The 15,061-nt window shown below is 43.4% G+C and overlaps 1 protein-coding gene across 1 annotated transcript; it reads right to left on the minus strand.

The window, feature by feature from the left end:
- Window positions 1–3,134: 3,134 nt before the first annotated feature.
- LOC311148109 (coiled-coil domain-containing protein 106-like) lies at window positions 3,135–5,830 on the minus strand (the record flags this gene model as incomplete). The annotated part of the gene is made up of 4 exons (XM_084185014.1): window positions 3,135–3,544; window positions 4,605–4,814; window positions 5,038–5,256; window positions 5,623–5,830. 4 exons carry the CDS (start codon window positions 5,828–5,830, stop codon window positions 3,165–3,167), a joined length of 1,017 nt encoding a protein of 338 aa, XP_084041140.1. The 3' UTR covers window positions 3,135–3,164.
- Between the last annotated feature and the right edge of the window lie 9,231 nt (window positions 5,831–15,061).

Consider the following 15,061-nt stretch of genomic DNA (forward strand, 5'->3'; position numbering starts at 1 on the left):
ATCAATTGCTGAAGTGTAAACAGGTTATTTGCTCACATTTTTCTTAGAATCCTTCCGTCCTCCATTAGTGGCATACTGTATGTCTAATTCATTTACTAACAAGTAACTGGTAAATACCAAACTACAGGATATGTCATATGGCTGCAATTGTAACAAATCCAAACAATTGATCCCACAGCTACAGATCTCATAGAGGATAGTTAGAGGTCATTAACAGCTTCCCCTAGCATGTAAATGCTCTCTGTCTGTTACAAAACTGGACAAGAGGGATATAAACGTCGCACTCATCAGGCACATGGGCGCCAGACCGTGCCATTGCACCTGCCACATAATTTGAGTACCAAACAAACAACCACACGGCCACAAAGTGAAGTCCCAGCTGCACTCAGACCAATGTGAGTCAGAGAGTCAGCGAGAAGAGGGGGGATGCATCAGGCTCAATTAGGCCGACACCCATCACTGATCTCCTCCATTGCCCCCAGTCATTACTGCCACATCCACAGCTGCCACTCTTAAAGACCGGCAGGTGGACATGTTGTTTATTTGCCTTTTTCTGGTCAATTGACCAACACTTCCAAACACATCTACAACATGGTATAAACATGTAGACATCTACAACATGGTATAAATAGCTTGTCTTAAATTACTTTTTCTGTTGGTCTTGATTACAATCATATGCCAATACAATTGAGAAAAAGATCCATCTAAAATGTAGGATACATCCCATATTTGACTGGAGGAGGAAGCCATTTGTGACATTTCTGTCCCTGAGGAGGTGAGGAGAGATGAGAGCTGGCAGAGCTGTATGCCTGCCCCTTCCCCAGTGCCTCCCACAATACCAGAATGCACCTGCCACCTCAGGTTACAGTGTGTGGGCGTTCTCTCGTGTTTGCTCCTGCCGGCGCGTCTGAGACGCCTGGCTGACCACAGCAATACCGCTCCACCTCCTCCAGGCCCCTCATCCACAATCAGCTCTATTGTTAGTGAAGGAGGGAGAGATAGAGAAAGAAAGAGAGGTGAAAAGGAAGAGGGTTGGGTGAAAGGGCAAGAGAATAAATGGGTAAAATAAAAAGAATGCGAAAGAAACACAAGGCCTACAGACAGACAAAATGATCTCCAACCAAGAGACAGAGATAAAGGAAATTGGGACTGATACAACCGGGAAGGGAGGAGAGACAGCTAGTGAAACAGAGGTTGGGGTGGGTTAGGGCAGACAGAATGACAGACTGAGGGGGACGTGAGAGTGAGAGATAGGGAGGGCCAGCATGTGAATGAGAGTGACAGTGAGTCCCACGCAAAGATAAACAGCCCGGGTGCAGCCCTGTAATGGCTTTGCACTGGTCATTTGTCAGTCAGAGTGAAAAGCAAACAGCGGGGAAGGCAATGGCAACGCTATGCACTGCCACTTACTATTGCCCAAGGATGTCTAATAGCGAACAGCCCCATCTGTCCATGCAAGCATTGCAGATTCTTCTGGTCACAGGACAAACAAACAAAATGGCCCCCTCTTGAAGGAACTCTTCAAGACTCAGAAAAGCTTGAGTAAGCATGAAGTGCATAACTTATCCACAGGGTGAGAAAAAATATTAGTACACAAGTGAGCACATTTGATGGTACGGAAGGGGCTTGATATTGCACATGTGGAGGTAAAAATAAATAAACCCCACAGGTCTGAGTACTCTACTGTAGAACTCTAATGATTGGTCATGAGATCATGTTGATGTGATGTCACACATACAAGGAGGTACAGCCAAGAACGTTCATAACTGCATGAGAGTATTGCTAAATGCTTCATTTCTCAAACCATTCAAATAAGTAAAATATGTTTTGAAGAATCACAGTTTGAGAGATAGGTGAACAAACTTGATAGAAAAAGTGAATAGCCCAGTGTCAACAACAGAATTGTCCATATTAGCAATTATCAATCACAACAGTACATTGGATATAAACTAGTTAGGACTAGTTCAACACCTGTTCACACCATCAATTATTACCATGTATTCTATTTTATTCTCCTAAATTCTATAATCTGAAGGTTGTGAGTTAAACACCTAAAAACCGCAAGATTTTACTAAACTTAGTCAATGTATAAATTACAGCATATAAATCCCAGCTCTAAAAACAGCAGAATGTTCCAAATGCATCAGTATACATGGACCAACTGTCTGATTTTAAAAATATCAAACCAAAATAAAATAAAATAATATCAAAGTGCTCTCTGGAAGCAGACATAAAGTGTCCACCATTTTGGAAAAATACTACTGGAAAATGTACTCAGGATTACTGAAATAATAGTGTAAACGTCCATTGAAGTGAGTGCAGTGCCATCTTGTGGAAGTTGTCTTCACATATTTCTGGTCTCATTTCTGACCATCACAATGAGTTTACTGTATATTTGTCCTTGGGTCTGCAAGGGAAAGGGCAGCTATATTGGATCTTCAGATCAGTTATTATCAACATTAAGTCAAATAAAGAGGGACACTTCCAGGGAAAAGCACTGTCAAACAAAAGTGACTACTTTTACTGGTGTAAGTCATGTATGCTACAGGGCAAACTCATTCTGTGGCCATGGCTAGCTGCTACCGTGTTTGTTCAGTACCGTGTTTGTTCAGTACCGTGTTTGTTCAGTACCGTGTTTGTTCAGTACCGTGTTTGTTCAGTACCGTGTTTGTTCAGTACTGTGTTTGTTCAGTACCGTGTTTGTTCAGTACTGTGTTTGTTCAGTACTGTGTTTGTTCAGTACTGTGTTTGTTCAGTACTGTGTTTGTTCAATACCGTGTTTGTTCAGTACCGTGTTTGTTCAGTACCGTGTTTGTTCAGCACAGACCACTATGAATGAATGACAATTATTGAGTGAGGAAATTCATAAGCAAACAGAAATGGTCTTCTGGGAACATGTGTAAAGTGTCCCCGCTTAAACCTGTTGAATATTGTATTCATACGATATAAAAAAAACTATAGAAAAACAATAATTACTTTTAAAGAAGGCATTATAGATACACTAATAGATACACTGCAATAAATAAAGAGAGGCAGAGAAATCCTTCCTTTGTGATTATATCAACCCAGGACCCAGATTTTAAGTTAAATATCTCTCCAACCATCAACACAAGTGTTCTCCACTTCTAGTCCAACTCACCCCTCAAAACCCCCTAGCTACATCATCAGCCCATTAACAGGCTTTCAGCGGTGCCCCCTAGCTGTTGGTGAGCAGAGTGCATGACCCTGGCCTTTTTCACCGTGATGGGCAGGAGCTCCCCTGTGGCTTTCATCTGCTCAATCTTCCTGGCTAGCGCCACATCAGTCTCAATGACCAGGGCGCACTTCTGGGCGTAGCTCACCAAGGTCTCCTCTCGCGGGCGGAACATCCCCACCAGCGGCAGGGTCTCCTTGGCTGCCAGGTAGAGCTCGGCAATGGACGCCGTGTTGGCAATGGTGTTCCTGTCGATGCCGTAGTGACGGAAAGCGCCACTCATGCTCTTCTTCTTGATGAAGGCCGAGAGGACTTGTTTGTAGCGGTGGATCACGTACTGGACGCCAGTGGCTGAGTAGAAGAGACAGAAACGGTGATGAAGGGGAGGATGGTATGTCAGTGCTAGGAGTGCTGAACTGTATGAAAACTGACTCAACCACTACAAAGGTTTGGAATGTTGGGATTGAAGTGTTGAAAAATGGTTCAATGTTGAGGAAGAGAACTTACCCTTTTGTCTTGAAGAAATTAGGTATGGCATGCAGTCTCCGTGGATCCAGTCAAATCATTTCCTCATTTTACAAAATAGCCTCCAACACTCTACTCAGCAAATTGGATGTAGTCTATCACAGTGCCATCTGTTTTGTCTCCAAAGCCCCATACACTACCCACCACTGTGACCTGTACGCTCTTGTTGGCTGGTCCTCACTACATGTTCGTCGTCAAACCCACTGGCTCCAGGCCATCTATAAATCACTGCTAGGCAAATCCCCACCTTATCTTAGCTCATTGGTCACCATAGCAGTACCCACCCGTAGTCTGCGCTCCAGCAGGTATATCTCACTGTTCATTCCCAAAGCCAACACCTCCTTTGGCCGCCATTCCTTCCAGTTCTCTGCTGCCAATGACTGGAACGAATTGCAAAAATCTCTGAAGCTGGAGACTCTTATCTCCCTCACTAACTTTAAGCATCAGTTGTCAGAGCACCTTACCGATCACTGCACCTGTACACAGCCCATCTGAAATTAGCCCACCCAACTACCTCATCCCTATATTGTTATTTATTTTGCTCTTTTGCACCCCAGTATCTCTATTTGCACATAATCTCTTGCACATCTAGCATTCCAGTGTTAATACTATTGTAATTATTTTTGCACTATAGCCTATTTATTGCCTTACCTCCATAACTTGCTACATTTGCACACACTGTATATATATTTTCTGTTGTATTTTTGACTTTATGTTTTTTTACCCCATATGTAACTCTGTGTTGTTTTTATTGCACTGCTTTGCTTTATCTTGGCCAGGTCGCAGTTGTAAATGAGAACCTGTTCTCAACTGGCTTACCTGGTTAAATAAAGGTGAAATAAAAAAAATAAAAAATAAAAAAATAAGAATACCCTTTTTAGCATACCTCTCTTCCTGCTGTAGTCTTTCCCTTTCTTTCCTCTCCTCTTCTCCTTGTGGTGTCTCCGCTTCTTGTGGTCGCTCGAGGCTCCGGACATCACGGTGGAGACAGACATTTCTGAGCCGCTTTCATTACTGAAGGAAGAGCTGGATGATGCAACCCTCTCTCTCTTCCGTGGTTTGGGTTCGGAATACAGTGACTTCCCCGCTTTAGGTGCTGTGAAGAGACAAGACAGAGTGATCCGCTTTTATTCCCTCCAACCATCTTTCACTGATTTCTTACATGATATGGAGATACAGTACAAAATAGAGGTATATTAGTAATTAAGACAGAATTATGTCCTTATGATAACATACAAATCCCCATTTAAATTATACATACAGATTCCACTGTCCAGTCCTCTGCAACAACAGCACCATTCAGGACTGGGGGCACTGACCTTCAGAGGCTGAGGTGGCAGTGGTAGTGAAGGTTGGGACGGAGCGCTGGCTGGTCAGGTTCTCGATCTGGCTTCTGAGGAACTTCCTGTCCTGCTGCAGGTCCTCAACCTGTCTCTCCAGGGCAACGATGCGCTCCTGTTTACTTTCCAGCATGCACTGCAGCTTGGTGATGGTCAGCATGACCCGGGGAGGCAGGCTGCCCTCAGGCTGGGAGGCCGCTGGAGGAACACCCAGGGGTGAAAATAAGGTGATACGGTCCGCATTTTGGAGTGTAGGCTATACCACTCGTTTTCAAGTCCATTCGCAAATTTTTCATGCCTCTGACATGCGGTAATGATAAAAAGTGGTGTAATAGTGTACAGTTTTCTTGACATTTTGTTTGAATTATTATGATATGCTCATGTTTTACTGGTATACCCCCACTATGTATTTTGCCGGTACGCCGTACCGGTAAAACATTAGCATATCATAATAATTAAAACAAAATGTCAAGAAAATACATGGATTTTGGGTTATGAAGTCATCTTAAGGTGTCTTGGTTAATGCATTTTTCTAGACCTCTATATTGAGTATGCAGTTCTTACTGGACACAGCACTGCTGGGTGTGTTGTCCTGCTCCACATCGCTAGTTGCCCCAGAGGTCATGCTCTCCCACTTGACAACTTCCAGGTCATGCTCCTGCTTAAGCCAGTGCTGTGAGGAACCCACCCTGGCCTTCCTCCTCATGGTGCTGGAATCGATCTCTACACTGGGGGAGTACACTATAGGCTCCTGTTGCCACACAGAGGACATCTCTAGTCTCTACTTGGGTGGGAGATAGGGAAGAGGAAGGCATGGTCAGTGTTGCAAAGCACTGTTTGGTATAACTTTCTGAACATAAATGCCCTCTGAGTAACAACTTTAAACCTCCACTAACCTCGACCCCAGGCATGTGTCTGGTGCCCACACACACACACACACACACACACACACACACACACACACTCTCACACACACGCACACACACACACACACACACAAGGTTTCCATGGAGATGTCTACCCATACACCTACCTAGAGATTTGTCAAATTTACTCAGATGCTCATAACAGCAGTAAATCCAGTAAAAATATAGTATTTTACAATACAGTCAGTGAGTCATTATTAATAATTAACTATTCATTAGTTACCCTGTTAATTATTCCAAATGAAAGTGCAGTACAAAGGACAATGCATTTTATCTTTCAGTAATCATTTACTTACTATAGCAGTATATTCATTACGTAGTCGTTTTTAATATAAACAAATCCGTCAAATGACTATGTTTTAGCGCAACAATCTGACTTTAAACCGTTAGTTGTATTGTGTCAATGCATTATAATATGCTACCATTTCTTTGCCAGCCATAATTAACCTTTCAAGATGGATGCAAATGGCTGAAAACTAGGCAGCAAAATAGAGCCACTAATGAGCCTTTGTGACCTTACCGTCTTGAAAAAACTTTTACTTCCAGATATTTTAACACTACAAACAGAGGTTTGGCAGTTTGCAGGTTACTTCTTTCCAAAATAGTCGTTCTGTCATGCAGGTGTCCTATGCATGCGTCTCAGCAGATAGGAGCATCCTTCGTAGTAGCCTAGCCTGTATAGCCGCTTGTTGTCGCTATTTAACCGTTTTTTTGACCGATCCGCTATCCGAGGTGACGCGTGAGGCCGCTGTCTCTTTGTAGTTGGTGTCAGGGGCGAGGAGAAGGTTATAGTGCTATCCGGGATCCTTGGAACTTCCCTACCCTAACCCTTACCTAACCCTAACCATTACTTAACCCTAACCTTAACCCTAACTTCAATGGGGTGATGTCAGAAAAATGCTCTTTGACCTGTGACAATGACAAACGTGAGCACCTAGGGAGTTTGAGTGTAAAATTGCCAAGTCTACACTAATGATACATACAGTACCAGTCAAAAGTTTGGACACACCTACTCATTCAAGGGTTTTTCTTTATTTTTACTATTTTCTACATTGTAGATTAATATTGAAGACATCAAAACTATGAAATAACACATATGGAATCATGTAGTAACCAAAAAAGTGTTAAACAAATCAAGATATATTTTATATTCTATATTCTTCAAAGTAGCCACCCTTTGCCTTGATGACAGCTTTGCAAACTCTTGGCATTCTCTCAACCAACTTCACCTGGAATGCTTTTCCAACAGTCTTGAAGTAGTTCCCATATATGCTGAGCACTTGTTGGCTGCTTTTCCTTCACTCTGCGGTCCAACTCATCCCAAACCGTCTCAGTTGGGTTGAGGTCGGCTGATTGTGGAGGCCAGGTCATCTGATGCAGCACTCCATCCACTCTCCTTCTTGGTCAAATAGCCCTTACACAGCCTGGAGGTGTGTTGGGTCATTGTCTTGTTGAAAAACAAATGATAGTCCAACTAAGCGCAAACCAGATGGGATGGCGTATCACTGCAGAATGCTGTGGTAGCCATGCTGGTTAAGTGTGCCTTGAATTCTAAATAAATCACAGACAGTGTCACCAGCAAAGCACCACCACACCATCACACCTCGTCCTCTATGCTTCACAGTAGGAACCACACATGCGGATATCATCCATTCACCTACTCTACGTCTCACAAAGATATGACAGTTGGAACCCCCCCCCAAAAAAAACTCCAGACCAAAGGACAGATTTCCACCGGTCTAATGTCCATTGCTCGTGTTTCTTGGCCCAAGCAAGTCTCTTCTTCTTATTGGTGTCCTTTAGTAGTGGTTTCTTTGCAGCAATTCGACCATGAAGGCCTGATTCACCCAGTCTCCTCTGAACAGTTGATGTTGAGATGTGTCTGTTACTTGAACTCTGTGAAGTATTTATTTGGGCTGCAATTTCTGAAGCTGGTAACTCTAATGAACTTATCCTCTGCAGCAGAGGTAACTCTGGGTCTTCCATTCCTGTGGCGGTCCTCATGAGAGCCAGTTTCATCTAGTCTAGGTCCAAAAGGCTTCTCAACAGCTTCTACCCCCAAGCCATAAGACTCCTGAACAGCTAATCATGGCTACCCGGACTATTTGCACTGCCCCCCCCCCCCAATCTTTTTATGCTGCTGCTACTCTGTTAATAATTTATGCATAGTCACTTTAACTCTACCCACATGTACATATTACCTCAACTACCTCAACTAGCCGGTGCCCCCGCAAATTGACTCGGACCGGTACCCCCCTGTATATAGCCTCCCTACTGTTATTTTATTTTACTTCTGCTCTTTCTTTCTCAACACTTTTTTGTTGTAGTTGTTTTATTTAACTTTTTTATTAAAAAAGAAATGCATTGTTGGTTAAGGGCTGTAAGTAAGCATTTCACGTTAATGTCTACACCTGTTGTATTCGGCGCATGTGGCAAATAAAATGTGATTTGATTTGATTTGATCATAGTGCTTGATGGTTTTTGCGACTGCACTTGAAGAAATTTTCAAAGTTCTTGAAATTTTCCAGATTGACTGACCTTCATGTCTTAAAGTAATGATGGACTGTCGTTTCTCTTTACTTATTTGAGCTGTTCTTGCCATAATATGGACTTGGTCTTTTACCAAATAGGGCTATCTTCTGTATACCAACCCTACCTTGTCACAACACAACTGATTGGCTCAAACGCATTAAGAAGGAAATAAATTCCACAAATTAACTTTTAACAAGGCATACCTGTGAATTGAAATGCATTCCAGGTGACTACCTCATGAAGCTGGTTGAGAGAATGCCAAGAGTGTGCAAAGCTGTCATCAAGTCAAAGGGTGGCTACTTTGAAGAATCTCAAATATAAAATATATTTTTTTTTGTTTATCACTTTTTTGTTCCATATGTGTTATTTCATAGTTTTGATGTCTTCACTACTATTCTACAATGTAGAAAATTGTAAAGATAAAGAAAAACCCTGTTCTAAAACTTTTGACCGGTAGTGCATATATATATATATATACAGTGGGGAGAACAAGTATTTGATACACTGCCGATTTTGCAGGTTTTCCTACTTACAAAGCATCTAGAGGTCTGTAATTTTTATCATAGGTACACTTCAACTGTGAGAGACGGAATCTAAAACAAAAATCCAGAAATTCACATTGTATGATTTTTAAGTAATTAATTTGCATTTTATTGCATGACATAAGTATTTGATCACCTACCAACCAGTAAGAATTCCGGCTCTCACAGACCTGTTAGTTTTTCTTTAAGAAGCCATCCTGTTCTCCACTCATTACCTGTATTAACTGCACCTGTTTGAACTCGTTACCTGTATAAAAGACACCTGTCCACACACTCAATCGAACAGACTTCAACCTCTCCACAATGGCCAAGACCAGAGAGCTGTGTAAGGACATCAGGGATAAAATTGTAGACCTGCACAAGGCTGGGATGGGCTACAGGACAATAGGCAAGCAGCTTGGTGAGAAGGCAACAACTGTTGGCGCAATTATTAGAAAATGGAAGAAGTTCAAGATGACGGTCAATCACCCTCGGTCTGGGGCTCCATGCAAGATCTCACCTTGTGGGGCATCAATGATCATGAGGAAGGTGAGGGATCAGCCCAGAACTACACGGCAGGACCTGGTCAATGACCTGAAGAGAGCAGGGACCAAAGTCTCAAATAAAACCATTAGTAACACACTACGCCGTCATGGATTAAAATCCTGCAGCGCACGCAAGGTCCCCCTGCTCAAGCCAGCGCATGTCCAGGCCCGTCTGAAGTTTGCCAATGACCATCTGGATGATCCAGAGGAGGAATGGGAGAAGGTCATGTGGTCTGATGAGACAAAAATAGAGCTTTTTGGTCTAAACTCCACTCGCCGTGTTTGGAGGAAGAAGAAGGATGAGTACAACCCCAAGAACACCATCCCAACCGTGAAGCATGGAGGTGGAAACATCATTCTTTGGGGATGCTTTTCTGCAAAGGGGACAGGACGACTGCACCGAATTGAGGGGAGGATGGATTGGGCCATGTATCGCGAGATCTTGGCCAACAACCTCCTTCCCTCAGTAAGAGCATTGAAGATGGGTCGTGGCTGGGTCTTCCAGCATGACAATGACCCGAAACACACAGCCAGGGCAACTAAGGAGTGGCTCCGTAAGAAGCATCTCAAGGTCCTGGAGTGGCCTAGCCAGTCTCCAGACCTGAACCCAATAAAAAATCTTTGGAGGGAGCTGAAAGTCCGTATTGCCCAGCGACAGCCCCGAAATCTGAAGGATCTGGAGAAGGTCTGTATGGAGGAGTGGGCCAAAATCCCTGCTGCAGTGTGTGCAAACCTGGTCAAGACCTACAGGAAACGTATGATCTCTGTAATTGCAAACAAAGGTTTCTGTACCAAATATTAAGTTCTGCTTTTCGGATGTATCAAATACTTATGTCATGCAATAAAATGAAAATTAATTACTTAAAAATCATACAAACAGATTCCGTCTCTCACAGTTGAAGTGTACCTATGATAAAAATTACAGACCTCTACATGCTTTGTAACTAGGAAAACCTGCAAAATCGGCAGTGTATCAAATACTTGTTCTCCCCACTGTATATACACTGCTCAAAAAAATTAAGGGAACACTTAAACAACACAATGTAACTCCAAGTCAATCACACTTCTGTGAAATCAAACTGTCCACTTAGGAAGCAACACTGATTCACAATAAATTTCACATGCTGTTGTGCAAATGGAATAGACAACAGGTGGAAATTATAGGCAATTAGCAAGACACCCCCAATAAAGAAGTGGTTCTGCAGGTGGTGACCACAGACCACTTCTCAGTTCCTATGCTTCGTGGCTGATGTTTTGGTCACTTTTGAATGCTGGCGGTGCTTTCACTCTAGTGGTAGCATGAGACCGAGTCTACAACCCACACAAGTGGCTCAGGTAGTGCAGCTCATCCAGGATGGCACATCAATGCGAGCTGTGGCAAGAAGGTTTGCTGTGTCTGTCAGCGTAGTGTCCAGAGCATGGATGCGCTACCAGGAGACAGACCAGTACATCAGGAGACGTAGAGGAGGCCGTAGGAGGGCAACAACCCAGCAGCAGGACCGCTACCTCCGCCTTTGTGCAAGGAGGAGCAGGAGGAGCACTGCCAGAGCCCTGCAAAATGACCTCCAGCAGGCCACAAATGTGCATGTGTCTGCTCAAACGGTCAGAAACAGACTCCATGAGGGTGGTATGAGGGCTCGACGTCCACAGGTGGGGGTTGTGCTTACAGCCCAACACCGTGCAGGACGTTTGGCATTTGCCAGAGAACACCAGGATTGGCAAATTCGCCACTGGCGCCCTGTGCTCTTCACAGATGAAAGCAGGTTCACACTGAGCACATGTGACAGACATGACAGTCTGGAGACACCGTGGAGAATGTTCTGCTGCCTGCAACATCCTCCAGCATGACCGGTTTGGCGGTGGGTCAGTCATGGTGTGGGGTGGCATTTCTTTGGGGGGCCGCACAGCCCTCCATGTGCTCACCAGAGGTAGCCTGACTGCCATTAGGTACCGAGATGAGATCCTCAGACCCCTTGTGAGACCATATGCTGGTGCGGTTGGCCCTGGGTTCCTCCTAATGCAAGACAATGCTAGACCTCATGTGGCTGGAGTGGGTCAGCAGTTCCTGCAAGAGGAAGGCATTGATGCTATGGACTGGCCCGTCCGTTCCTCAGACCTGAATCCAATTGAGCACATCTGGGACATCATGTCTCGCTCCATCCACCAACGCCACGTTGCACCACAGACTGTCCAGGAGTTGGCGGATGCTTTACTCCAGGTCTGGGAGGAGATCCCTCAGGAGACCATCCGCCACCTCATCAGGAGCATTCCTAGATGTTGTAGGGAGGTCATACAGGCACGTGGAAACCACACACACTCCTGAGCCTCATTTTGACTTGTTTTAAGGACATTACATCAAAGTTGGATCAGCCTGTAGTGTGGTTTTCCACTTTAATTTTGAGGGTGACTCCAAATCCAGACCTCCATGGGTTGATAAATTTGATTTCCATTGATAATTTTTGTGTGATTTTGTTGTCAGCACATTCAACTATGTAAAGAAAAAAGTATTTAATAAGATTATTTCATTCATTCAGATCTAGGATGTGTTGTTTAAGTGTTTGAGCAGTGTATATATACACTACCGTTCAAAAGTTTGGGGTCACTTAGAAATGTCCTTGTTTTCGAAAGAAAAGCAATTTTTTGTCCATTAAAATAACATCAAATTTATCAGAAATACAGTATAGACTTTGTTAATGTTGTAAATGGCTATTGTAGCTGGAAATGGAAATGGCTGATTTTTAATGGAATATCTACATAGGCGTACAGAGGCCCATTATCAGCAACCATCAGTCCTGTGTTCCAATGGCACGTTGTGTTTGCTAATCCAAGTTTATCATGTTAAAAGGCTAATTGATCATTAGAAAACCATATCTCAGACTGGCCAATAAAAATAAAAGATGATGATGGGCAAAAGAACACAGACACTGGACAGAGGAAGATTGGAAGAAAGTGTTATGGACAGACGAATCGAAGTTTGAGGTGTTCGGATCACAAAGAAGAACATTTGTGAGACGCAGACCAAATGAAAAGATGCTGGAGGAGTGCTTGATGCCATCTGTCAAGCATGGTGGAGGCAATGTGGTGGTCTGGGGGTGCTTTGGTGGTGGTAAAGTGGGAGATTTGTACAGGGTAAAAGGGATCTTGAAGAAGGAAGGCTATCACTCCATTTTGCAACGCCATGCCATACCCTGTTTACGGCGCTTGATTGGAGCCAATTTCCTCCTACAACAGGACAATGACCCAAAGCACAGCTCCAAACTATGCAATAACTATTTAGGGAAGAAGCAGTCAGCTGGTATTCTGTCTATAATGGAGTGGCCAGCACAGTTACCGGATCTCAACCCTATTGAGCTGTTGTGGGAGCAGCTCGATTTGAGCCAATTTCCTCCTACAACAGGACAATGACCCAAAGCACAGCTCCAAACTATGAAAGAACTATTTAGGGAAGAAGCAGTCAGCTGGTATTCTGTCTATAATGGAGTGGCCAGCACAGTCACCGGATCTCAACCCTATTGAGCTGTTGTGGGAGCAGCTTGACCATATGGTACGTAAGAAGTGCCCATCAAGCCAATCCAGTTTGTGGGAGGTGCTTCAGGAAGCATGGGGTGAAAGCTCTTCAGATTACCTCAACAAATTGACAACTAGAATGCCAAAGGTCTGCAAGGCTGTAATTGCTGCAAATGGAGGATTCTTTGACGAAAGCAAAGTTTGAAGGACACAATTATTATTTCTATTAAAAATCATTATTTCTAACCTTGTCAATGACTACATTTCCTATGCATTTTGCTATATTTCCTATTCAAACTCATTTCATGTATGTTTTCATGGAAAACAAGGACATTTCTAAGTGACCCCAGACTTTTGAATGGTAGTGTATATACAGTGGGGGAAAAAGTATTTAGTCAGCCACCAATTGTGCAAGTTCTCCCACTTAAAAAGATGAGAGAGGCCTGTAATTTTCATCATAGGTACACGTCAACTATGACAGACAAAATGAGAAAAAAAAATCCAGAAAATCACATTGTAGGATTTGTAATGAATTTATTTGCAAATTATGGTGGAAAATAAGTATTTGGTCAATAACAAAAGTTTCTCAATACTTTGTTATATACCCTTTGTTGGCAATGACACAGGTCAAACGTTTTCTGTAAGTCTTCACAGGGTTTTCACACACTGTTGCTGGTATTTTGGCCCATTCCTCCATGCAGATCTCCTCTAGAACAGTGATGTTTTGGGGCTGTCGCTGGGCAACACGGACTTTCAACTCCCTCCAAAGATTTTCTATGGGGTTGAGATCTGGAGACTGGCTAGGCCACTCCAGGACCTTGAAATGCTTCTTACGAAGCCACTCCTTTGTTGCCCGGGCGGTGTGTTTGGGATCATTGTCATGCTGAAAGACCCAGCCACGTTTCATCTTCAATGCCCTTGCTGATGGAAGGAGGTTTTCACTCAAAATCTCACGATACATGGCCCCATTCATTCTTTCCTTTACACGGATCAGTCGTATTGGCTTAAGCAGGGGGACACGTCTCGCACTGCAGGATTTGAGTCCCTGGCGGCGTAGTGTGTTACTGATGGTAGGCTTTGTTACTTTGGTCCCTGCTCTCTGCAGGTCATTCACTAGGTCCCCCCGTGTGGTTCTGGGATTTTTGCTCACCGTTCTTGTGATCATTTTGACCCCACGGGGTGAGATCTTGCGTGGAGCCCCAAATCGAGGGAGATTATTAGTGGTCTTGTATGTCTTCCATTTCCTAATAATTGCTCCCACAGTTGATTTCTTCAAACCAAGCTGCTTACCTATTGCAGATTCAATCTTCCCAGCCTGGTGCAGGTCTACAATTTTGTTTCTGGTGTCCTTTGACAGCTCTTTGGTCTTGGCCATAGTGGAGTTTGGAGTGTGACTGTTTGAGGTTGTGGACAGGTGTCTTTTATACTGATAACAAGTTCAAACAGGTGCCATTAATACAGGTAAGGAGTGGAGGACAGAGGAGCCTCTTAAAGAAGAAGTTACAGGTCTGTGAGAGCCAGAAATCTTGCTTGTTTGTAGGTGACCAAATACTTATTTTCCACCATAATTTGCAAATAAATTCATTAAAAATCCTACAATGTGATTTTCTGGATTTTGTTTTCTCAATTTGTCTGTCATAGTTGACGTGTACCTATGATGAAAATTACAGGCCTCTCTCATCTTTTTAAGTGGGAGAACATGCACAATTGGTGGCTGACTAAATACTTTTTTCCCCCACTATATGCCTATATTATTATTGAAAATGTGATTATATTAGGCCTATGTTTACAAAATATAATATAATATGCCATTTAGCAGACGCTTTTATCCAAAGCGACTTACAGTCATGCGTGCATACATTTTTGTGTATGGGTGGTCCCGGGGATCGAACCCACTACCTTGGCGTTACAAGCGCCGTGCTCTACCAGCTGAGCTACAGAGGACCAGACATAAACACACACAAAAACAGAA

The sequence above is a fragment of the Coregonus lavaretus genome (genome assembly GCF_964263955.1).
Source record: "Coregonus lavaretus genome assembly, chromosome: 2".
In the NCBI taxonomy this organism is placed as follows: domain Eukaryota; kingdom Metazoa; phylum Chordata; class Actinopteri; order Salmoniformes; family Salmonidae; genus Coregonus; species Coregonus lavaretus.